The following is a 25,610-nucleotide window of genomic DNA, read 5'->3' as shown; positions in this document are numbered from 1 at the left end:
ATGGTAGAGCAGTAGATGTGAAGCCCAAAGTTCGTGGGTTTGAATTCCACCTAAGCACTTAAATTTTTCAGTGGTCAGGATTTACAGTGAAGCATTTTTATTGATATGCCTCAGAATGATTCTACTTAACGCCGAGCACAGGAAACCAAAGCGTTTACGTACTATCAGTGTAAGAGTTTGTATAGATCTGAAATTCGATTGAATTATTTTTTTTGCTTCAAAAAGTCAGGTCGTAAATACTGCCTCATCCCCAGTCGCTCGCGATCGCTGGGGAAAATAGTCGCAACTCTCTATTAGAATCTGCGCTTAATCGGCCTTGGAAAAGCCTGTGGAGGAGGCAGTCGTAAATAAACGAAAACTGAAAATTGTTATAAACCTCACCTGTTGTCTTGTTCTATGTTTATTCCGCTTTTGGAAGATTCCTGGAGGCTGTTTAGCTCGAGCTTGGTCTCGAACCCGTGAAGTGCGCGTTTCAATCGAATTTCAGATACTTGAAAATTCTTAGACTTTTTTATATAGTACACTGATAGTGTCAGTGTGCTGTGATTTCCTGTGATCCGAATAGACGCATTAATTGTGTCTATTATGCAGACAAGAAGTTGGGAGTTATTTTAGGTATCACTCTTCATATATATTGTCTGAGGATGGTCTAAAGTGATACCAAAATGTAACCGCACTTCCTACGCAACTACCTGGATATTTTAATGACGTCGCTAAATTAATGTGTCTCTAAAAAAGAAACCTGCATGCACATGATATGCTCAGAAACGCGTCATGTCCATTTCAGGGGGCGAAATATTTTTGTTGTATTCTTATGTGCATCTAAAGTTTTCAAACGCAGTCCCTTCCAAAAATAAACCAAACCATTCTTAACCACAGAGTCCATCTTCGCGCTCTCAACTCCTCCCCCGCTCGAGATGTCTGAGCTTCCAGACTAAACGCAAAGCCCTGCAACGACCCTTGTGTTGTCTCTGATTGGTAGAAAAAGTTGTAACCAAGCAACCAAAAGAGTCATTCTACGCATCTCTGTAGAGCTGTATATATCGGTGCGGTATTTCTCGCCAGATCTAATTTGAGACGTTTCTCGAGCGTGGGAAAAGGCTAAATAAGCCTTTAATGAAGGAGATCGCATTTCAAGTATTTTAAACCGGTGGACCCGTTATTAGCCTTGACTTTAGGGTTTACTTTAACATCCGGGACTCCAACAGAACTAACCATATAGGATTTCAACTTTGAAACGAGGTGGCAGTGTTTCGGAGATCCTTCTTGTGGCTACCTTACTTCCGTCTGCGCATGACGCATGTGTATACCGATTATTTACTTGATTTGTTCATTGGTTAACGACCCTTCCAAACGTGACCCTGCTAGTAGCGTCCCTTCATTGGTTCCATTTTTTTTAAAAAAATCGAAGCGAAGCGCCCATGTTACAGAGTACGTTCTGTTCTGAGTAAACCTAGAAATCCTTTGTATAGTCGTGTCATCTTGATGTTCGCTCACAGGGGGGAGGAGGGCTGTTGACAAGTACCTAACCTTTAGGGTGTATGGGGGTATGGGGCGCAACTAGGACACCATTACAGGAAGGTATCGAAACTAAGCCATATCTTCCTAAATCAACTCTTTCGAATTCTAAGACAATACACAAAGCGAAGTGGCTGCAAGTAAGAAAATTATTTTACTTTATTTAATTGTATGGCTGCTCGGCAATATCGTTTTATTTACAACTATGAGCAACTGTTTATTACAAATATAATTGTCAATGTTTACGTTTAATGACTCGTTTTCAGTCACTGTGTACCACAGCAAAGTAAATCAAACTTATGTAGCAAATTTGTTTTCTCGTACATTTAAGCGCAAATCACAGAGAGCGTGGCATTCCGGGAACAAACAATATCACAGAATCGCGGATAACAAAACGAGGTGCCTCGCATTCATTTTCATTAAGTATATTTACTATTAGTAGAAACTCAGCTGTGTTCTATTGAAAATCCGCGAATCTGATTGGTTCTCCCACTGTTTTCTATTTTAACAATAGAGTGTCTCTGTCGAGGAACTATCGGCTGATAGTTGCCCCGCGGAAATTTGATGTTCTTAAAACAAATATTAGCCCGAGAAGCGAAGCTTCGAGGGCTAATATGCGTGTTAAAATAAAGTTATCTTATCTTATCTTGACGTCACTCGCGCGCTTTGCTATTAGCTGGCGCTTATCTTTTGTTTTCTCCCCAGAAACGGTCTTCTAAGCGACAGCAGGTTGAGGCTGGCCCCCGTTACAAACAAACAGTTGTTAATTGAAACGAGTTAGTCTCTAAGTAATGGCTCGATTCAAAAACACGAAGATATGTGATCTTGGGAAGTTTGAACGAACTAGCCGGACAGGTCAACCATGTTATGGTTCTTTCAAATTCAAAATGGCAGTCAATTGCGCAGTATCCAAAATGTTCGATTCGTTTTTTTTAGATTTATACGATTTCTTCCTGGAATGAAATCGCCAGAGGATTCACGTGACCTAGCCCTTAAAGGATCTACGCAACACGTAACGCAACACGTTAAAAATCAAAGTTACATTTCTGGAACTCTTTTGATCGCAATCCGTTTCCATCTTTCTTTATCTTAGCGATTCTTGATCCTTTTGCGGTTATTATTGCCTCTAAGTGTTTTTTTTATTTTTACCTTAGGGTATTCTTTTCAGGTTTTCTTTCATTTGAATAAAGTACCATACATCACAAAAGAATCTTAACAAATTGGCCATCTTTGATTACTTGACACCAGTACAAGGCGTTACACGTTTTTACCGCCGGGATCTCTTAGCAGAAGGTTCTGAATTAAACTGCCCGTCATTACATCTGGTAATATCATCTTGCAGACCATCAGTAATAATATCGTCATCTGTCAAACCGTCAAACCAATCAAAATTGTCATCAATCGCACCAGCAAAGTCACTTCCGGTCTCTGAAGCTTCGCCTTTGGGCTTCGTTCGTTTTCTTGTGTCACTTCCGCTTGCAAAATAGCCATCTTTCGATTTCTTTGTTTTCATGGTAACAACTTTTGCATCGGTTTCCAAACTCGGATTATTGTTACAAGATGTAGAGGGCACAGTTTCAACCGATTTTGAGGAGTTATCGGTGGCGTAATCCTCCACGAAAGACTCGACAAAAGAAAACAGCGTCTGCTGTTTGGGGTCCTAAGCAAAAACAAACAAAAAAAAAAGCCGTAAACGCCGCAGATAATAAAGGGCCACAATCTTAAAGTTTACTTTATACGTTAAACACTAAAACTAGAAATATATGTCTCACAGAACCTCGCACTAATAAAGCTTTGGGTTCTGTGCAGTGGCATGGCCAAAAAAAAAAAACAAAAATGGACCAAAAAACGGGCGGACGGGCCTGTCCGATCCATCAATAGAAAAACGATGGCGGCTGTACATTTTTACCACAATACCTTGCGTCCCTAACATAGCCAATACGCACAAAAGAAAGCCATATTTTTGCAACATTGTGTATGCTAGGGTTGACCTTTTTAGACCCTTTCTGTGCGTTCATGAGCGTTTTTATAATAATTATAAGTAAATGTGTACCAGTCGCTATGCTTTTTTGAGAAACGATTGCCTAGGCATTTCACAACTTGCGCGCAGTTCTAACTTCAATTTTCTGCGCGCAAAAAAAAAAATGAATAAAAATAGAGAAATACTACGTAAGCTTCACATGAACCTTGAACCTGGAGCGCTCGGCCTCCAAAGTCCAAATGTGCCCACTCAGTCGCGGGAATAAGCGCCAGTTCTGGCAAATCTACGTTTAAGCACTCAAATAATTTCCAAATGACTTCATCCAATCAAAGACTAGTGCGAGCGCTCACGAGTACTCAACCTCGTACCCAGGGCCTCCCTCCTTTTTCTCCCTTGTCGTCGAGGAGAGAGACCCTGGTTGACCCTGGTCATGTGACCACCCAAAATCTGGGTGGTAAAAAAATAAGTTGGTAGGGAGGGGTGACAGAGTCTTTTTTTCGTCCATGTGACAAATCTACCATGCCGGGGTGAGAGGGTTTAAATAATTGTTCCCACCCGTCAGCAGGTGTTTTAAATTGGCGCTTTGTTTCCAAAAAAAGGAAAACCAAAAAAGTTCTTCTTTTATTCCGTTGACTCGAGTTTATGCCGGGTTTGTGCGGAGGTATGTGACAGAGATCGCAGCAATAATCTGTTCAGTGAAGAAGTGAACGGAACAGCGTTCTTCTTGCCGTGGCCGAAGCGCTTCACGGAAAGTCACTTCTTCGAGGAGATTTTCCTCAGTTTAATAATAGTGTGTAGGCAATTAGTTTTGTATCGCGATTCAACTATTCTGTTTGAAAACTAAGCGGGCAATATTATTTTAGGTTCAAGTGCTTACTACGCGCGAAGAGTTGTACACGAATTTAATTTTCGGCTTCGCAACGAGTTACATTAATTTCGACTTTGAGCCGTAAATTTCCCCACAGAAACTAAAAAAAATTCAAACAGTGTATCTAAGCAAGGTTTTCCGAAGTGCTAAGCAACGACAAAACAGAAAAGATTGACCAAAATTAACTTTATTTAACGTGAACTTGTTCTAGATCTGACAAACAAGATTACTACGCCATCTATCGCGAGCAAGCGCACGCTGTAAATTACAAACTGACTGTTTTGAAGTATTTTCAAACAATTACCTGCCTTTCCTCGTCTTCATCAAGCCTCCTTTTACTCTAAATAACTCGTAGAGGTGAATAAGTGTACGGCAAAAGTTGTTTAAACTGTGCAAACGGCAAGAGAGAAGGAGCTTATTGTAAAAAAGTTTTGAATTTCCATGCGTACGTGAGCGGAACCCGATCCAGCGCAACGACATCAATTTCAATTTTAGAACCAAAAAGGCCCGGGAAAAGGCTGTTTCACTTTTAAGGTAATACTGACGTCGTATCCAGAAGAACACAGCGCTTTCAGAAGACAACTGGCTAGAAGAAAAACATACTTGGACTATCAGCCGCCATTTTAAACCAAAATCTTGCATGTCCCTTCAATACCCAGGAGAGTAATTTTTGTTCATCTTGACAAAATTGGTTGAAATACCCACCCCCGCTGCGGTATTTTTTTTGCCACCCAGATTTTGAGTGACACGTGACCAGGGTCAACCAGGGTCTCTGTCTTCCACGACAAGGGAGGAAAAGGAGAGAGACCCTGGGCACGAGGTTGACGAGTACTCCGTAAGCCGTCACGCGTACAAATACGTCATGTTGCTTAGAAACTTTTGGGACGAAAACCGCAGGCTCAGTCGCTTCTCGGAGAAGTGATGTCGCCATCAACTGGCACTTGTTCCCCCGACTGCACTAGTGCATTAGCATTTGTTGTAAATTCTTGCGTACCTTAAAGAATGTACAGTCGGCCTCTAATACATCCTCGGATAGACCTGCTTTACCCAGCACTTCCAGCTTGTTTTGAATCAATGGCCTGAGAAATAAAAATGAAAAAAAAAGTAACAATAAAAGAACAAAAAGTGTAAGGGGGTCATCCGATCGCAACACAAATAGATGAGAAACAAAAAGCTTTCCACTGCAAACATGTTTCAGCGTTGCTGTAATCCCGGCGAAAAGCACATGACGAGGTTCTTTGTAGGGTAGTTTGAAGAAACTAGACTTTTCTCTTTTTTTCTTGGTTTGTGGTAACAAAGAAACGACTTTTTACAAGGCTTAAAAAGATTAAAGTACTTTAAAAAGGATAAAAGGTTTTGTTAAAAATAATTTTACCCTTTTTAGCCTTGTAAAATACTAGTTATTTTAACCGAAAGCAAATATTACGGACACAAAATGAAAGTTTCAATGTTTCCTCGTACCAAAGGTAGTCATCTGCGGTCTTTTTAGCCACAAGGTAATGAATATTCACCGCATTCTTCTGACCAATTCTGTACACACGGTCCTCGGCCTGGACAAGAGCCTAACAAGAAGACAACCAAATAAATGCTTGAATCAAAAACAAGTTTTTATTACATGTATGACTGCTTTAATTTTGCATTTGTTGACCGAGGTTCGCGGCTTTAGAGAATGAACATGTATGATCAGTTATAAGAAACATCACTTACATTCTGGAAAAAGTACTGTATCAAAAAAATGTAGAGCTCACCCCAGGGTTCCAAAAAAGCTCTGCAAACACAACCGCGCTGGCCTCGGTAAGAGTCAAACCTGACGACGAATGAAAACAGTGGAAAGATCAATGATCCGGAAAGAAAAAATTGAAGGAAACCAGTTTTAAAAAGAAAAATACTGGATAAAATGTAAGTTAAAATTTTAGGTTGTGCGAACGGGGGAGAAGAGTGAGGCTGAGCGGAGGAGAGGTGGGGGGGGGGGGGGGGAAGAGTTGAAGCGGGGGACTTGTATTAATTTTTCCAAGTCGAAGTTTTTTTTTTCTAGTTATTTGCATTCACCATTTGCAGTCCACCTAACACAAATCTTCAATAGGTGACGACGAAATACATGGAAGGGAAAGGGGGGAAGATACACGGTAGTCGATACCTGGTGCTGTTACCATTAACGTTACACCAAAAATAATGATACAAATTTCAAAAATTGTAAATGAGGCTTAAAAAACTCATTAATAATTCATAAAGAAAATACAAAAGAAATTAATGTTTAATGAGTGTCTTTATATCTGATAAAGACACGGCTAAACTTCACGTCCAATTTTCTAGGCCAAAATAACCCCAAATATAAATATTAGTGCGAAAATGAGTTGATCTACATCAGAAGATTTTTAAGCCGTTCAATAAATTCGCAGTTCGTGTTTTATCAAGTCTAAAACACTCGGCTGCGCCTCGTGTTTTAAACTTGATAAAACACTGCTGCTCATTTATTAAACATTACATAAAATGACGTATTTGTTTGTTTAATTCTAAGCCAGTTGAAAAAACTCGTTCATTTCTTATCGTTCATTCACGGAGCAACCAGTACTGAGACAATGTCCTATGTGACCAGCAAGAAGAAAAACAAAACACACACTCAACATTCCATCCCGGATTTTTTTTGGGCAATTTAAGAAAGCTCTGCCAAAAACATTCAATTAGATTGCGAGTTTGCCTAATAGTCGGTCACTAGGGTATGCTTAAAGTTAATATGTTCCTGTGCGAGGATAGAATACAGGTATGAAATATATATAAACGGATTAGATGTTGTACTTCACCTGTATTCGCGGCGGTGATCGAGAGGGCAGCTACTAAACACTCCTTGTTTTGCTGAAATTTATCACACAAGCTCTGACGGATTCCAGCTGGTGTGCTGCCATCGATGCGTATGAAATCATACTTCTAAAAACAGAGAAATTTCACTTGAGTTCCGAAAGTTGCGAGCCTTGCAATCCTCTCTCAAAAGGGAAGATTACTCGAGGGACGGCTATCATACTGTTTCTAATAAAGAAATTGCCCAAATCACAAAAATCGCGAAAAGAATCTATCAAAATAACGTTCTAAGTGTCACAGAATTAACGTTAATTACAATCTTTTTACGTCAATTAAACAAATTATTAAATCAGCCACATTTTCCTATGGTCTACAATCTTATCGACCACAGAAATTTAGGAAAACGCGCGCTTACGTGACAGCGCATCCTTTTCCTGCTTGAAGCCGACTAAGTACTTGGAAATTTCACCCCAAATCTCTCTTCTGACATTGCACAACTCTCAAGTTTCCGTTTAATGGAAAAAGCGTGACAATTTTCCAAGTTTCTTTTATAAATCGCCTTGCTTTGCAGCTGAAGTTCTTTTTCGTGGTTTCCAGTCTCATGGACCGTACCTCTTCATCAGTGAGCGCAAAAGAATTTTGAGAGTTGGGGACAAGCGTAATTGCGTGACACAAGTGTTACAGCTGCTTGAGTAACGAACACATGAATCTTACCTTCTGGGTGAGGCAATTGCAAATGGCGTCCAGCATGCTTTTGTGGTGGGCAAAAACTAAAAACTTGCGGCCGCTTTCCAACAAGTCTAGTATGTAGTCCCTGACAGATAAATGACAGACAGATGAATGAGTGACCTTTAGACATTCCAAGATGAAACTATTAAATCTCCTTACTGACTAGTTCATGGCGCATGCTAACGGCCCTTACCTGACCGCTGGAACCTTGCAGGCGCAAGTTTCAAAGAAGTAGTTGAGAAGGGCTCCATGTTGCTCTTGTTGCTATTAAAAAGTAAAAGACCAAAATATATGTAAAGTGAAATGGCAACTTGGATAAAGTGAAGTAAATGAAGAAGCGTTCTCAAGTTGAAATCTCGGAAAAAAGATTTTCCGAGTACCCCCAACGGTAGTCGAACCCATGACCTTCCAAGATTACCGGTTGGACGCTCTAACCACTGAGCTATGGGAGACTCGTGGTGAGCGAGGTCATATTCTAGGTTCTTATGAGTGACACATGTCCTGCTAACTGCAAGGCTCAATATGTCGAAATGAATGTGGATAAATGTAAAGTGAAATGGCAACTTGGATAAAGTGAAGTAAATGAAGAAGCGTTCTCAAGTTGAAATCTCGGAAAAAAGATTTTCCGAGTACCCCCAACGGTAGTCGAACCCATGACCTTCCAAGATTACCGGTTGGACGCTCTAACCACTGAGCTATGGGAGACTCGTGGTGAGCGAGGTCATATTCTAGGAGCGTCCAACCGGTAATCTTGGAAGGTCATGGGTTCGACTCCCGTTGGGGGTACTCGGAAAATCTTTTTTCCGAGATTTCAACTTGAGAACGCTTCTTCATTTACTTCAGACCAAAATATATTTGACCCTCTTCCAAATCACGTAACAGAAGATGAGGAGGGGAGGGGAACTGTTACTTTATACCTAAATAAAAATAATTAAACAATTATGGCAACAAGTACATTGTTGCCATTGGGAAAGTACCAAATGCAATACTCTTCCATTCATGCTAGAGCAACCAAAGTTGTAGGCCCCAAAAGACTGATTTCTTCGCACACTGTTAACAAATAACGCGCGAAACCAATACAAATATCCCAGGATAGTTTTTACTCTAGGAGACTGGTACAACACGTTACAATGGGACCTCGATTTAACGAACCTCTATGTAACAAAGTCCTTGTTATAACGAACGATATTCTTCGCCTCAGTAATAGTAAAATTTATGGAAAAGAACCCCGATATAGCGAAACCTCGTTATAGCGAACGTATTTTGCCAGTCCCTTGGTCCTTTGTTTTATCGAGGTTCCACTGTATTATTAGCCTGTGTACAGCCGTCTCATCCCTTCAAACATACGGTAGATTTTTTTGAGGGGAGGGGGGCCGCTGTATGTCTCTGTTCTCCAAACCGTACGCAACGCAGTCTGGAATTTGGGTAATAAACACTGTAAACCTCTTAGTACAATTCTAACTGGATTTGTAAAAACGTGGTCAACGAAAAGTGACATGAGTGTTCTTGACCACGTACATTGCACTTCGGTATGGCTAAAAACATGCCCAGAAAGAAAAAGAAAAATGAAAAACAGCGCTGAAAGGTAGATAAGAAAGAGGAGAAGAGAAAAAAAGACTGACATTCACTTTAGTTTTTATATCGTCTACTTTCGCGTTTACGGCGATTTGCGCTAAAAACGGTGAAAATTTCCATAACCTGGTTTTAATAAATCCGGTCAGATATATTTTAGGTTCAGCATCGCATAGTTTCGCTATAGAGTTTTACTTCTTGTATTTTCAATATTATTATTCCTCTTTTGCGCCATTTTACCATATTAGGGAAAAAGAACGCGCAAAATATGCCACGTTATTACACTGTAGATCAGGGCAAAAATACGGACGGACAAACTTATGGAATACGGACCCAAACTTAGTGGAAAAAATAGTGGAATAATAAACTACGCAACCCGCAACGAATAAGGTGTATGTATTTACTTCGCTTCATATACAAGATAACAAGCCTTTTGTGGTATAAATTTTACCTTGGCTTTAGAGACTTCCTTAGCAGCTCTTTCCAAAGTTTTAGTCTTAATAAGCGACGGATCCAGCATCACCTCAGGGGAGAATGCGAAGTATTTTAGACACAACATAACTAAATAGTAAACGTAAAAAGTAAACGTTTACCGCCGGAACTAATCCCAATATTGCTTTTTCCCCTGGGTGGGATGCTAGTTAATCACAGGGTTGAATGTGTTCCTACTATTTTAACAAATAAACAGTAAACAAGAATATTACATTTGTAGCTTCGGGAAATAAAGTATTAGCAAAAACAAACTCTACAGAATATGCTCTACATGAAATGTAATTATGAAAATACCATTTGGCGACGTTTGGAAGGCAACTGGGAAAGAACGTCTTTCTTCAATCGTCTGGAAATTACAAAAATATCTATCTTAAAAGGTTTGATAAGATTTGGAGAAGAGTTTTTTCACAAAACTCGCCATACAAATGTACATACAAAATGTCAGAGTCAGTCCATTGTCAAAAGCAAACAGAAGAAAATAATAAAACACTGTTATAACCAACAAAACATGCAACATTCTAGAACAAAGTTATAAAAAAGACCGTTGTCAACCTGATCATTAACTTTTCCTCTAGTAACAGTTGAAGTTCCTGCATGTTGGATGCCCCTGAAAAATCCCAGCCGAAGCGATTCTGTAGTTAAAAAATAGAAAAAAAGAAAACATGTTCAGGATTTTGTAAGTCTGCTCCAATTCCAGGAAGCAGAGAAACCTAATGGCTTATCAGCGACATGTAGTCATTGGCTAACTATCGTATCGTTGAAAACACGTATTTGGCTTTGCGTTTTACATTTCGTGAACTATAGAATAAGCTCAAACAGCATATACAATGAGCTTCAAACAATCAGAGCAAACATGATATTTTTTTAACCCATCAGGAACAAAACCAAAACCAATCGTGCCTCAGTTTAAGCGTGTTTTCCTGGTTGTAAGTGCTTGCTTCGAGTTTCGATGGTTGATTGCATTCGAACGGTTTCAATTGAAAGTGGAAAGTAATTCGCATTTGATTTGGTTTTGCATTACTACGCCCACTGATTGTTTTACAAAACACGCACGTTTTCCCGCGCTCCGTGCCGGCTAAAATGTGTTTGCTTCGAATTTTTATCGGTTTACTGAATTGCCAATGTCCTTTGTGATTGGCCAAAGTGATAACGTTGGTTTGGTTCTGTAATACTCAAGTGAACAATCACTCAATGCACATCATCTTTGTTTGGCCCGAGGAGACCGCTTTGGTCTGTTAAAACGACGGTCATTGTTCAAAACACTCCACACTGTTTTCAGCCGTCATATAAACAAAAACAGAAAACAAACAAGAAAACTAACCCTTCTTACGTACGATATTCAAAATTGAGCATTATAAACATTTCACCTGTTGTCCAGCACAGTAGCGGATTCCAAACTGATGAAAAGTAGGAAACAATCCTGGCTGAATGGCACAGATTTGAGTGTACAGCTCCAGTGGCCGTGACAGAGCTGGAGTCCCGGAGAGCAGAATAACACGAGTGGCTGCCTAAAAACGAGTTTGACAAATAAAACAACAACAATTTACTTATAAAAAATATGTACCATCTTTCTTTCCCTTATCTCCATACAGGATCCTTTGACATTGCTGATCTATCAGCGCGCAGGATGCAGGTCACATATTAACCTAGTAAAAAAGGGATCAGCTCGCCACTAGCTTTTCTGTAGCTCAGTGGTTAAAGTATTCGACGGGTGTGTTTAAAGAAGGAAAATAACAAACCGGAACAGGACGGTCTGTGGAAAATCTTCTATAAGCACTTGAATGGCTTCTGAGTCTAATATTATCCAATCAGAATACACAGAATACAGAGCATGTGAGCACTCAGGGAGTGCGTGGAAGCTTGACGAGTTTCAACAAAGCTTTAATACAATGTACAAAGGGTTCATGATTAAAAAAAATAGCTTTTGAGATTTGCCACAGAGATTAATTTACCACTTCAGCGAGAAGCCTAAAAGTGTGTTCAATTCATTTTTTTTTGTGCAGTCATTACTGATCCAATCAGAATCCAAGGGTTCCGTTGATTTTTGACTGGATTAAATCTGCTAGAAACAACTTCAATAAATTAAAAGTGCTCACACTTTTAGGCTCTATGCTGTAATATCAACTGTTTCCTTGTGTATCTCAACAGAAAAAATAAGGAATTAAGGCACTGTACCTTTAGCAGAGGCAAGGCAGCTTGAGTTCTCGAGGCTTTGTAGTTCTTGATAAAATGACATTCATCCTGATGTAAACAAATTTTCATGTAAAAAGGTAAACAATCAAAGACAGAAAAGAAAAGAAACACACTGAATAGAGTGCAAGAAGACAATGATTTAAGGAGATGAATGAGCAGAGGCATGAAACCTTAGAAACTGACCAAATACAAAAGAAGTTCAGTGATGAATTTACAACATTCAAACAAATATTTTACAGAATTATGACAGTAATAACTGAATTAGTTTTTAGCTGATTATTTGTACTTAATTCATTGTCTGACAGACTAACCAACCGACCAACTGACTCGCTGACCAACAGACAAGTCTGACCATCTGACTGACTGACAAACAACTGACTACTGACTGACTGACAAACAACTGACTGACTGTCTGTCCGACTGACTGACTGACTGACAAACAACGGACTGACTGTCTGACTGACAGACTGACTGACTGACCAAACAACTGACTGACTGACTGTCTGACTGACTGAATGACTGACTGACTGACTGACAAACAACTGACTGACTGAATGACTGACTGACTGTCTGTCTGACTGACTGACTGACTGACTGACTGACTAACTGACAAACTGACTGACTGACAAGAGTCAGTCAACAAACCAACTATTAGCAACCAAACGATCTACTGAATAGATTTACAGACCAATGGGTTGACCAACTGATCAAGAAACCAAATTGAATGAACAAACAAATGAACAAACAAACATGTTATAGAGTGAACAAAATAAAAAAGTGAATGAATTTATAAAACTCTGTTTACGGTAAATAATTATTACAGAAAAGAAAAGTGCTGTAAAACATGAGTGAATGGGCACATATTAAAGGAATACTCAAACAATGAGGCAACCTAATGAGGCCATCACACTTACTGCTATGATGACTCTAAACTGTTTCTTTTTTATATCCTCCATACATTTAGACAAGAGGTCATAACTGATAATGTTGATAAGCCCAGCTGTTGGGTTGTCCTTCCCTGTGAGGACAACGTTAATGTACTCTGGGTCCACTGAGGGAAGCCATTTGATAAAAGCCTACAAACAGAAAATTTCAGTGGGTAAAGTTTAAAATAACAACTATCACAATGTACAAAGTGGATCTATTTTTTCAGATCCATCAACTTACTGCACAGTAGCATAGGAACATTACATGTTTCATACAGAGTACTGGTAAATTTATATTTGTCTGATGTCCTATGTGGACACCTAATACTTTTGAGGAAAATTGTAGAGGAATGCAAAACCAAGATCATTAAATTAAGATTTGACACCAAGATGCCTTGAGTCAGACTTTGCAGCTTTAAATGATACTACTGGTCTCTTTTTCATTTTATTTTAATTATATTAATGTAATTCTTTGCACTGTACCTGCTGCCAGGTTATTCTGAGCGAAGACGGTGTAATGATGAGAACAGGCCACTCAGTGCGATAATAACATGCAACACAGATTGCTTGAATCGTCTTCCCCAGACCCATGTCATCAGCTATCAACACTCTGCCATCATGACGAATGCTAAAACTAAAACAACATTTGTAAAAAACATATTAAAACAGAAATATTATAAAACATAATTTTAAAGTAAATCTACATGTGGGCCCCACCCCATTTCTGAAGATGGTAACCTATAGAATGATCACATGAGCTTATTAACTGAGTAGGCATGCTGGGAATTCAAGCCTAGCAACACATCAGGTTGATGCTCATGTATCTCCCGTTTCTGTAGCAACTAGAAGTATTTCTGTTGCAGGTTTACCAGTAATTCATTTTGAGGTTAAATCCATTTTTAGGGCCAGATTTGTTCAGATGTCCCTTCTCGGGAGTAGGCGACCAGAGAGGGATGTCTGAAATTCAGGCTATACCCACCCCTCTGGAAATTAAATTCCAATTAAGCTTCATACATTTTGGCCTACACCCAAGCATTGAATTCACTGGTGCCCACTTATACACCTGGGTCGAGAGAAGCATTGTGAGAGTGACCCTGCCAGGGCTTGAACTCTGACTGTTGGTCCAGAGTCCAGAGCACTAACCATTAGGCCATGGCACCTACATTCCACACATACATGTACTACAAGAACACAGACCTGACTCCTTCTTGTTGAAATTGCATCAATGCTCCAACTAGCTTGTGATCGACTGAGTTTAAATTGATCTCACTGGTCGACATTTTCTTCAGAGTGCCTGGGGTGGTTTTAAGAAATGTTGACATCACAGCTTTTGGTAATCCTTCCACTGTAATGTGCGAAGGTAAAGACTGGACTGCTTGCACTATAAGAATAATCCACAAAATGATGATATCAGAATCACATGCAAGTAGATATTTGTATTTTGTAACCTTTGTTACATGTATATTTATTGAGAATGTGAGTCCATGTGCATGCAAAATAAAGTTGCACTCAGGTCAAACTGGTCTGGCCAGTTTCTGTAGCATGAAGTGACTAGGAGTATCCCCCAGGAAAGGGGAGTATTCCCATAAATTATATGGTTATATGCCTTTTTGGGTATGTGCTGCTCAACAGGGCATGCTTTTGCCTCTCTGAGTCTGGAGCAGGGTATAAAAATCACCCTTTCTCTCTGGAAGAGGGGTATACTTTACTTCAGGTTTGGCTCTTGAACAGGGTTCACTTTCCCCAGAATCCTGATAAATCATGATCGTAAATCTTGATCCTGATAAATCACGATTGATTGTCAGTATTTAGGAGATTGGTAAATTGAAGGAAAGACCAGGAGATTCAGTGTACCCAGAAGACTCCTGGATAATTCCAGGAAAGTTAGATGTAGAATGATGTCGTTGTTGTATTTCAGTTTTACTCTTGGTAAAATTTGGTATTTCCCTTTGTTTGGTACATAATTATCATGGACGGCGGAGCATTTTTCCAACTGGGGGGGGGGCTGACTAGTGACTTGAAGTGGGGGGGCTTAAGGGACTCTTCTCTTATTAATTCTTTATTTTTTCTGTAAAAGTGGGGGGGCTAAAGCCCCCCCCCCCCCCAGCCCCCCGGCTCCGCCATCCCTGATTATATGGTAATACATGATAATGAATATAAAACAAAGAAAAATGCCAAATTGTATCAAGGGTAAAACTGAACCACAACCTAGTATGCGGGCTCGTGAAATAATTGTTAAATAGAAAACTCAGGCTTGTAGTATAATAATTATTGCTGCGAAGCCTTAGCATAGCAGCAGAACTATTTTTGACTGTCCGTGCGGGGCCTGGGCGCTTTATATAGGTGACACACTCGATTTGACTTTTTCACTGGCGATGATTTTGTGTACATGCAGTACGTATGATCAGCGGCATTTACAATGTTGAAGTTGCGTTTGTCGTTTGCGATGTCCTTTTCGCTAAAGAGTAAGAAGTTAAATTTTAAAGCGTTGCCTCTTGCGCTTCTGTTCAGTACTTTGTAAATGCTTCTCAAGAAATCTCTCCTGAGCAAGATGGTCAAGTAAAGTGCCGGAGAAACGGTCTTTTCATGAATAACGAATTACGAGGCCTTCTTATAATTCGCTTTCATAATTATTGATTACCAATTAAATTTAAGGAGAAATTTTACTTTCTGAGCCCTAAGCGGGAAATATGTACAGCAAAAGCACTACGAAGATTATTTGCGACGGCTCCACGAAAACGTTCCATAATGACCGCACGCTGGAATGGAACGAGCTTTGAGCTTTTTGACGTCATAAATGGGTGTTTCTGATGGCTTTGCAATCGAATTGCACGTGCTATGTTAGGTTGCATTGCTTCCATTCGTCAATTTCACTAATTTTTTTTATAAACTAAGCGAATTACAAACATTTAACTCCCTGAGAAAATCATATCTTTCACATCTGAAAATGTGAACATCCGAAACATTCCTATGACCTTCCGTTCATTCCTACTATTATTATTCTTATTATTCTTATAACTTACTTCGCAGCACTTAACTTGCTATCAGCAACTCCTAGTTGTTAATTATTAATCAGTTAATTAATTTATAATATTGTAAACTCTTAAACTTACTGAGTTTGTCATAGTCTGTCAAAGAAAAGTCCCACTGGAATGTCTTTGCATCTGCAACAAAATAATTGATTCAAAAGAGGTAATGTCTAGAATGACTAACAAGGGCAATATAATTTCAGGCTAACTGGAGTGCTATCCAGACCACTATTCTCAGCGGTCTCACCTAAGCGCATATAAAAGAGAGTTAGCAAATTAACATGTTGCCACTTTAACTAAAATTGCTGCGGTACACATCGGCCGTTCTCTCTCTCCAACGTACTGGCTTAGCAAGAGCAGATTCCCCACGCTACAGAGAACCGTGTTGAGGACGCCTTTATTCCTGCTGCGCCTCCTGCAGAAGCCTTTTCTGTGGTGGTGAATGTTCCCGCGAACGCTGGAAATCTTTAGGTATATGCGCTTTTGTTATTTCTCTTCTTTTTCCGTACACTGTATTATTTATTTTTGCCACGTGTTCGCCCTCTTCCCGTTCATGTTGGCCCCGTTGTTCGTTAGCTATTCCTGTTCCCCCGCTCTAGCCTTGTTGTTTATTATTTTACGTTGGCCTTATTTTGTCTCATGGCTTGTTGTTTTCCATGTGCTTTTTCTGTTGTTTTTAGCGGAGCCTAAAAGGTTTTCCCGCTTTCGCCGTGAGCTTTATTTTGACTCATGGCTTGTTTGTTTTGCATATGCTTTTGCTTTTGTTGAGCAGAGCCCAAAAGGTTTTCGCTTTCGCCGTGAGCTAATTGGCTTTATTTTGTCTCATGGCTTGTTTGTTTTGCATATGCTTTTGCTTTTGCTTTTGTTGAGCGGAGCCCAAAAGGTTTTCTCGCTTTTGCCGTGAGCTAATTGGCTTTATTTTGTCTCATGGCTTGTTTGTTTTGCATATATGCTTTTGCTTTTGTTGAGCGGAGCCCAAAAGGTTTTCTCGCTTTCGCCGTGAGCTAATTGGCTTTATTTTGTCTCATGGCTTGTTTGTTTTGCATATGCTTTTGCTTTTGTTGAGCGGAGCCCAAAAGGTTTTCTCGCTTTCGCCGTGAGCTAATTGGCTTTATTTTGTCTCATGGCTTGTTTGTTTTGCATATGCTTTTGCTTTTGCTTTTGTTGAGCGGAGCCCAAAAGGTTTTCGTTTTTGCCGTGAGCTAATTGGCTTTATTTTGTCTCATGGCTTGTTTGTTTTTGCATATGCTTTTGCTTTTGCTTTTGTTGAGCGGAGCCCAAAAGGTTTTCGCTTTTGCCGTGAGCTATTTGGCTTTATTTTGTGTCATGGCTTGTTGTTTTGCATATGCTTTTGCTTTTGTTGAGCGGAGCTCCAAAGGTTTTTCTCGCTTTCGCCGTGAGCTATTTGGCTTTATTTTGTCTCATGGCTTGTTGTTTTGCATATGCTTTTATTGTTCTTTTGAGCGAAGCCCAAAAGGTTTTTCTCGCTCTCGCTGTCCCTTGGCCTGTTGTCTTGCATATGTTTTTGTTGTTTTTAGCAGAGCATAAAGTGTTTTCTTGCTCTCGCCGTGAGCTATGGCTTCTTATGCCTTGTTGTTTTGCATATGCCTTTGCCGTTGTTTTGAGCGGAGCCCAAGATCTCTTGCTCTCGCCGTGTTTAAATTGTCTCGATTTTATTTCATGGCCTCGTTGTTTTTGCATATGCTTTTCTTGTTATTTTTTAGCGAACCGTAAGGTTCTTTGCTCTTCCCGTTAGCGGGCTTCATTTTGCCTCATGGCTTTGTTGTTTTGCAATATGCTTGTGCGTTTATTCTGAGCGGAGTGAGTTTATTTGGCTTATTTTTATTTTTTGGCCTTGTCTGTTTGCATATTCCCTCGTCTTTTGTTTTGAGCGGGGCCTTAATGGTCTTCTTCCAATTTTGCTGGCTTTGTTTTTATGGGATCGTTTACTTTTATTTGGTGCTTTATCCAAACCCCCAGTTACCTTCCAGTTTTGTTTTACGTTTGCTTTACGTTAATTTCCGTGAAGCATGTCCTTTCGTTTTTTGTCACCTACGTTAATAAATGAAGCTTTCTTTTGTCATTGTATTATATGGTTTTCTTTTTTGTAAGTGCGAATGCGCTGCGTTTTTTCTGCGTTCATTTCCGTTTTCCCTCTTTTCCCGCTCTGGGTTGGCAGTTTTATAAGGGAATCTCATTCCCTCTCGGATTACTGAGGCATAAAACCGCCATCCCTTGAGCCGCGCCCTTCATCGCGCTCATCCTTGCGTTTTTCTAGTTGTTGCAACCCCCTGCTAAGCGTGTCAAGTTTACTATCCGCATTCTTCCAGTTCCCAGCTGGCCTGTTTGCCACAGATCTTTATCCGCTGGGTTGCTTCTTATGGTGCACCTCTCCCTGCGGCTCAAGGGGTGGCGCCTCATTATGCGCAAATTTCCGATAGCTTCGTTTATTCTGTTTTGGACGGCTACGCGTTAGCGGTGTCTCCGTGTTGGCCTTTAGGTACCCAGAGTCCTTTGTAGCAGGTAATTTCCATTGTCATTACGGATTTTGGGAGTTCATGGATCGTTCCGCTCCGCGCGTTTTGGTCAATTCTGTTTTGAGCTTTAGACTTTGTACATTTATGATTTCTTTCAGCCTTTCATACTTGTTGTAGGGCCTATTGGTATTTCTCTATTTTTAGTGTCGGGCTGGTTTGGTTTTGCTGTTGGGGGTTTTCTCTCTTTTGAGTTTTGGGTGCTTATGGCGGTTTTGGTGCGTGTTTACTGGGTTTTATCCCGTGTTGCTCGCATCACGTTTTTTGCGAAGGCAGATCGCCCATAACTCAATTTATAAAGGGCAGGTGAGACCGGTGAGAATAGTATACTATTCTCAGCGGTCTCACCTAAGCGCATATAAAAGAGAGTTAGCAAATTAACATGTTGCCACTTTAACTAAAATTGCGTCGGTACCTGCCGCTCTATCGTCTTCTCTCATATTTTATTCTTATCGGTTTTTCCTGTCCTCGTCGCACGGTCGCCTTCAACCTCCTTTAGTTTTCTGCCCACCCTCCCGTTCCCCTAGTTTATGTTTTCTTGCATCTTGGTCGAAGGCTTCCGGCAGATCGCCCATAACTCAATTTATAAAGGGCAGGTGAGACCGGTGAGAATAGTATACTAACTAAATTGCAATTAGCCATGTTCTAAACGAGTAGGGGACTGGGTACGAATTTTAAAAATGGATTAAATTGAAAAATAACCCCTGACATCTGAAAGAGCATCCAAAAATGAGTTTATTTACAAAATTTCATTGTTATTGGTTTAAACACATAGGTATGGTTCACTTTTAGAAATCGTTAAAATAAGAGAGCTTAGTATGGATTGGAGGGACAGCTGTCCCTCCAATCCATACTAAGCTTTCTTATTTTATCGATTTTTAAAAGAGTACCATGCCTTTGCGTTTAAACCAATAACTCTCAAATTTGGTTTACATGTAGTTACTAATTTTTGGATGCTCTTTCAGTTGACAGGCCCAATTTTTCAATTCAATCGATATTGAATGTTTGTACCCAGTCTCCCGCTCGTTTCGAACATGGCTAATTGCATCGCACTAAAAACATGTCATTAAATTTAGCAAAATAGCATTACCAAAGACGGTATTATTAGGCAACATAAACTAACAAAGACTGCAAGCAATCTCTCCTTTGCAGTCAACTCTCATACAGTCAACTCTCTCTAAGTGAACACCTCCATAAGACAGACACCTCTACAAGACGAACGCTTGTTGTTAGTCTCGTCACTCCAGTTTTTCAGTCATTTTACTGTTACTTAACTCCCTATAAGATGGACATCGTTTAAAGAGAGTTGACTGCATATGAGCAGCAAAGCCAAGAGCTGTGAGTAGGATGGGTGCCAGAAGAAGAGCAACAAGAAGCTTAAAGCTTAAAGCTTAAAACCAGGCGGTTAATGTTTAACTACTTGATAAGGCAAGTACAGCAAAAACTTTTAAAATACCACTTAATTAAGTAACACACGATTCTGTGGTTGTTTGTCCATGCTTGGACAAATTCCTGCATAGTCTTTCAAATTTTTATTTTGTTCTGAATACTGAATAACCTCGGTATTTTTAGATTTTAGTTTTTACCTTTGTATAATGGCAGATTAGCTGAATAGCGCTATATAAATATTATTATTATTATTATTATTATTTTGCACTTAAAATTTTTTAACATAAAATTTTGAACTGCTTCTAAAAAGAGAACCATGAAAAAAAGTCAAAGGTTGCGCGATACAATCAAGCATAGATTTTTATTCAACCCCCCACCTCCCCCTGTTTCCCCTTTTCTTAGCCATTCACCTTCGAATCTCCTCTTACACTCCCCTCCATTCCCCCATCCGCTGCAGGCTTTGACTCTACTCTCTCCCATCACACATTCCACTCCTCACACTTCTCCCCTGCCCTCCTCAGCACTTTGGTGGTGGCGCCAGCCGAGCAGCAGTTTGTGGGTGAGTAACTGTGACACACAAATCGGAGGTTTGCATAAGTTATGCAGTTTCCATGAGTTGTAGTAGTGTGTCAAAATGTCCTTCATCACATTAGCTGCTTTTATCAACATGCCTGGATAAATGACTGATTAGGTTGAAAACGTTTGGTGTGTTCATAATCTTGAATAAATGAACTCAAACCAGTTAAATGGCATTTACAAATGATCTCCGTGGAAAACAAACAAACAATTAGAAAGAATTTGTTAAAAACAAAGAAGCGTTTAAGGTTTTTAAAAAACTGTATTATACCAAAACAACAAAAAAAAGAAATTAGGAAAAATTAGAAAGCTTTTAAGCTTTCAAACACGTGAGCTCTTTAAGTCAAGTTTATTTTTTGATCGAAAAGCCTGCCTATCTGCTGCATTTTAGGATGCAGTCACGCAAACGCCAGTTCTGACTTGCGTGATTCATTGCAGATAATTTCTCCATCGCCGATCAGTTCCGACTGAAACTCAGAACCCTTGAATGAACAACAAAAAAACATAAACTTCTCGCTAAAAAGAGCGGAGTAACCAGAAAAATACAGTATTCGCTACTGGTTGAATAAAGCAAATCACCTAAATATCAAGAAAAAAATTCTTCAAAACACAATTTTAAATAAAGATAATAAAAAAAGCCTAGCATGCATTAGATCACGCGTATCATGCAGATAACACCACACGGTGTGTCTTAAATCTAATAGATGCTGTTCGTTTCAAAACCTTGAAAACAAATAAAACTATTCATTTAAATATCAACAATAACAGAAAATCTTTAAAACAAAATTACAAAAGAAAATAAAAAAGACCAAAAAAGGGCATGCATTAGATCACGCCTAACAGATGCTGTTCGTTTTAAAATCCTAAAATCCCAACTAAATGTGAAAAAAGAAAAAAAGATTCAAGATGAGGCCAAGAAACATTTGAATGGCATTACTGTAAAATTTTGAATACCGTAAAAACCCGCAGATAAGCCGCACCTTTTTCCAAAAATTTCCGCTCGAAAGCGGGGGTGCGGCTTATCTGCGGGAACATTCGGAAAAGGTGCCGTAAATTTTCGTGAACTGATGCTAATTTATGGAAAATTATGTAAATTAATATAACATAAAACTACAAGAGAGTACCGTTCATTGCTTTTGCAAGTTTGACAGCTCCTACTACTGTTTGCAGTGTCGACAATGGCCTATAACTTTAACAGTAATATTGATACTTTACGAGCGAGAAAATACCACGAGTATTCACAAGTAAGATGGCTAATTGTTTCTTTCTCATTTTGCACTTTGATGGAAAATTTGTCGAACTGATTACGAAACTCTCTTCATGCAACGAGTTTATCTCCAATAAATGGCTCCCAAATCTCTTTTCACGAAACCCGAACGCCTCCATCGCCATTTTGTTTTGCTTTACGTTCTCGCCCTAGTCCCATATTTCGCGTCCGATCAAATGCCTGGTTACTAAGCTACGAACGTTCGGCAAACGCAAGTTCTTGTTGTTGTGACACAAAAATCTATGGAAAAACTGCGTTGAATGAGGAAATACCTGTCAACAAATGCCAGAAGAAGATCACCCATAATATGTCAAAGTTGGTTTTCATTATATTAAAGAGCTCAAATTGTGGGTAAGACTGAAGTATTTTCTGTTTCAATGTTCATTGAGTTTACATTCGATGAAGAAGACTTCCTAAAGACTCAACTTTGGATTTTTGACTCGACTTTGGGTTTTCTTAATTTACTTTCAAAAAACTTTTTTTCCAACATTTGAGTTGTTAAACTCCGGGTGCGGCTTATCTGCGGGTGCGGCTTATCCGCGGGTGTTTACGGTACTTAAAAAGCCGTGAAATTAATTAACATGCAGTGATAAAATTTAATTAACTATCCGCGCCAAAGGGCAAGTTTTCATTTTGCCGTCAATTATTTCACTCGATGGCTTTACCGATCCTTTTAAAAACTCCATTCTAGCTTGTAGAAATTATTATATAATTACTTTACATTTCCATTTTGTTTTCTGAGCTCTTGAAAAGTGTGCGAGTAAAGTTTTTACAGAACTAAAATAAGGTTGTTTTGTTGTGCAAACATTCAATTCGTCTGTGACAGACAACTTTGTCGGGCCAACGGTACATGGATGAAAATGCATGGACAAAATGGACACAATTCTTGCTAAATGGAAAATATCTTCAAAGTGGGTCTGGGCGAAAAGTTCTTTGGCTACCAGCCGTTTTCAAAAGCAGAAGCTTGCTGCAAAAAAACATTGCGTGACTGACGTAATGGCTTTTCATGTACAAAAAGTCGAACGCTTGAATAACACAAAAATATTTAGTAGAAACTCAGCTGTGTTCTAATGGAAATCCGCGAATCTGATTGGTTCTCCCACTGATTTCTATTCGCCGATAGAAAACAGTCGCGCGCTCGCGTAGCTCTTTAAGCGGTAAATTTTCTTGATTTTTGTCTTCAAAGTGCACAATATTGTAGGTTTTGGACTGCAATCCTTTAGAGTTTCTACTAAAACAATTAGACTACTCGCCCTCGTTTTCTATGAGCGATAGTCAACTCGGCTGCGCCTCGTTGACTATTTGCTCATAGAAAACTTGGGCTCGTAGTCTAATTGTTAAATATTTCACTCTTAACAGAAATCAGGGTTTAGATAAAATTTTAAATAGGAGAGTGATCAAATAGCTCCTGCTGAGTAAACATCAAAAGTGCGTGATTTGAATCCTGGCCAAGAAAGCGGCCGAGTGAACTACTGAGACAAACAAGGTAAATACGGTGCCTCAATCTATAATTAGATGTTATTTGTTTCAAAAGCCTGAAAACCCCAACTTAACGTGAAAAAATAAATGAAACATGAAAAAAAGTTTCAGATGAATTTTTATTTAAGATGGGGTCAGGAAAAATTTTTGAAAGGAATAAAGAAAAAGAAAATTTCAAAACCGTGAAATTTTGTAGCTGTGGTAGAATTTAATTACATGCAATTACCTAAACCAGGATTTCATTTTGTAGTCCATTTGTTTTACTTGCTGGCTTTACGGATCCTTTCAAAAATTCCATCATAGTTCGTAGAAATACTATACATTACCATTTTGTTTTCTGAAGTCTTGAGAGGTGTGTAAGAAAAGCTTTTACATCAAGAACAAAAATTAGATTATTTCGCTGTGCAAACATTCAATCGTCTCTGATACGCGACTTTGCCGGCTCAACTGTACACGGATGAAAATGGACACAATTTTTTCTATTAAATGGAGAGCATCTTCAAAGTATTCCGGCTCAAAAATTCTCTGGCTACCAGCCCTTTTTTTAAAAAGCAGTTATGCGTGAAGCTTGCTGCAAAATCATTGCGTGACTGACGTAGCAATTTTCAATAAAAAAAATAATTGCTTGGACGTGTCAAAAAAATCACCGGTTTCGCAAACCAGTACTCAAACGCTTGAATAACACAAAAATATATATTTCACGCTTAAGAGAATTGAGGGTATTAGATAAAATTTAAAATAGGAGAGTGATTTAATAGCTTCTGCCGAGTAAACATCAAGGGTGCGTGATTTGAATCCTGGCCAAGAAAGTGGCCGAGCGTGTCTGGAACGATTTACCGACAAGACTACCACTACTACGACGAAAAAATTCCGGGCAATTTATGAACCGGGCCAGCCCAGTCTCCGCCCGGTTAACAAGATAGACTATGCCCATACAGCATTTCTGATGATGTTTGACATTCCCATCCATGACACATTGACACCTCTGCCAGGGTACATTATGCGTACATTACACACAAAGATACACCAAGGTTTCCTTAAGTCTATGCCATGGCCCTCAATCAACACCAAAGATCTTTAAGAGTGTTACAAATGTGCGAGGCGTGCAAGGCAAGGCTGTGAGGCATAATCCAAGGCGAGGCAGCAAGGCATGCAATGCAAAAATCCTTACTCCAAATAAAAGGCTAACCGCAAGCTACCTAAGCTAACTGTTGGCGAACCAGAGTGCCATTTAGGCCGTTAACCCAAGTGCTATTTAGGCTAACCGAAATGAATGGCAGGCCTGGCTGCCTCGCACTTTGTGACGACCCATCTTTGAGGTAACCTACATAAAATGCAGCCTGGCACCTCTGCCCTTTTTTATAACAGTAATTCTGACTGTATTCATAGGCTAGGATAGCATACAACTTACCATAACTCCTGCTCGGTATTGTCTTAAAAATCCCAATAAGCTGTGGCTGATATGGCACTACAACTGTGAATCTCTGTCTGCTAATCAAAACACAGTTCCCTTTTACTGGTTTCTCTGATTTGCCCCTTACATTCAAGTTGAACGCAGCATTGGATTTTGATGACCCTGCACTGTTACTAGCTGATACTGATGTTGAATTAGATGTCGTTGACCAGCTAGAATTAGGTTTTGTTTCGAGTTTCCTTGTGGATGAAGACGGAGCGTTCTGGGGGCGATAAAATTTGGAGATTGTACTTTGAAAAGAGTTTAGTGAAGCTGTTCCTGCCATAGAATTAGATACGGAGGTCGAAGAACCTACTGAAGTGCTCGCTGAGCCCACCAAATGAGGTTTTGCGTGACCATTTGTGTACATGTACGAGTTGGATGTTTGATTCGTCGACTGCAGATTTAAGCTCGAATTATCCCCTTCAGATTTTGAAGACGGTTGCCTTTGTGGTACGCTCGTTTTATCTCTACTCGAAGATAAAAAGCTTTTGTTTTCTCTTGAGGATTTGACAGCATGGCTCGAAGCAAATTTACCCGCATCGCATCTGTCTGTTGCTGACGAAGTTGCCGTCGGTGCGTTTTTCTGCTGTCGTTGACTCAAAAGAGCCGCTCGTTTCTCAAGAGCTTTTCGTCGATTTTCTTCGATCCTCTTCCTTTGCTCTTCTGTCAATCCTCCAGAAGACATTTATGTTATCGGAGGCAATCTAAATTAAGAGAATGAATGGTATTTCAAGTGTAGTTGTGCTTTCGTTTCTTCATCGTTCTTCGAAATCGCCGCCATGACTAAAAATACCGCTGACACTGG

General features: G+C 39.6%; 1 protein-coding gene and 1 long non-coding RNA gene across 2 annotated transcripts; one reads left to right on the top strand and one right to left on the bottom strand.

Annotated features, from left to right (window-relative positions):
• Window positions 1-1,659: 1,659 nt before the first annotated feature.
• On the bottom strand, window positions 1,660-25,597 carry LOC144661092 (SWI/SNF-related matrix-associated actin-dependent regulator of chromatin subfamily A-like protein 1). The gene is made up of 17 exons (XM_078521798.1): window positions 24,761-25,597; window positions 16,189-16,239; window positions 14,273-14,456; window positions 13,559-13,709; window positions 13,064-13,225; window positions 12,132-12,197; window positions 11,324-11,464; window positions 10,509-10,588; window positions 10,251-10,302; window positions 9,916-9,987; window positions 8,086-8,156; window positions 7,878-7,977; window positions 7,169-7,292; window positions 6,116-6,174; window positions 5,829-5,929; window positions 5,362-5,446; window positions 1,660-3,178 (listed from the first exon to the last, which is right to left on the bottom strand). The coding sequence occupies exons 1-17, from the start codon at window positions 25,488-25,490 to the stop codon at window positions 2,786-2,788; spliced, it is 2,622 nt and encodes an 873-aa protein (XP_078377924.1). The 5' UTR covers window positions 25,491-25,597; the 3' UTR covers window positions 1,660-2,785.
• On the top strand, window positions 21,568-22,109 carry LOC144661136 (uncharacterized). Its single transcript, XR_013572218.1, has 2 exons — window positions 21,568-21,847; window positions 22,063-22,109. It is a non-coding gene; the product is annotated as an uncharacterized LOC144661136 (long non-coding RNA).
• Window positions 25,598-25,610: the final 13 nt, after the last annotated feature.

The sequence above is a fragment of the Oculina patagonica genome, chromosome 7 (genome assembly GCF_052425735.1).
Source record: "Oculina patagonica isolate OP01 chromosome 7, crgOcupat, whole genome shotgun sequence".
Classification (NCBI taxonomy): domain Eukaryota; kingdom Metazoa; phylum Cnidaria; class Anthozoa; order Scleractinia; family Oculinidae; genus Oculina; species Oculina patagonica.
The sequence above is the reverse complement of the archived record's forward strand: the minus strand, read 5'-3'. Positions and strand labels throughout refer to the sequence as shown.

What these genes read in the sequence shown, in the direction of transcription:
- LOC144661092 (XM_078521798.1), bottom strand. Translation starts at nt 25,490, where the DNA reads ATGTCTTCTGGAGGATTGACAGAAGAGCAAAGGAAGAGGATCGAAGAA. An exon ending in TGCAAGGTTCCAGCGGTCAG is followed by an intron (nt 7,978 to 8,085) that starts GTAAGGGCCGTT and finishes TTTATCTGTCAG; the next exon opens with GGACTACATACTAGACTTGT. An exon ending in ACCGCAGATGACTACCTTTG is followed by an intron (nt 5,447 to 5,828) that starts GTACGAGGAAAC and finishes TTTATTTCTCAG; the next exon opens with GCCATTGATTCAAAACAAGC.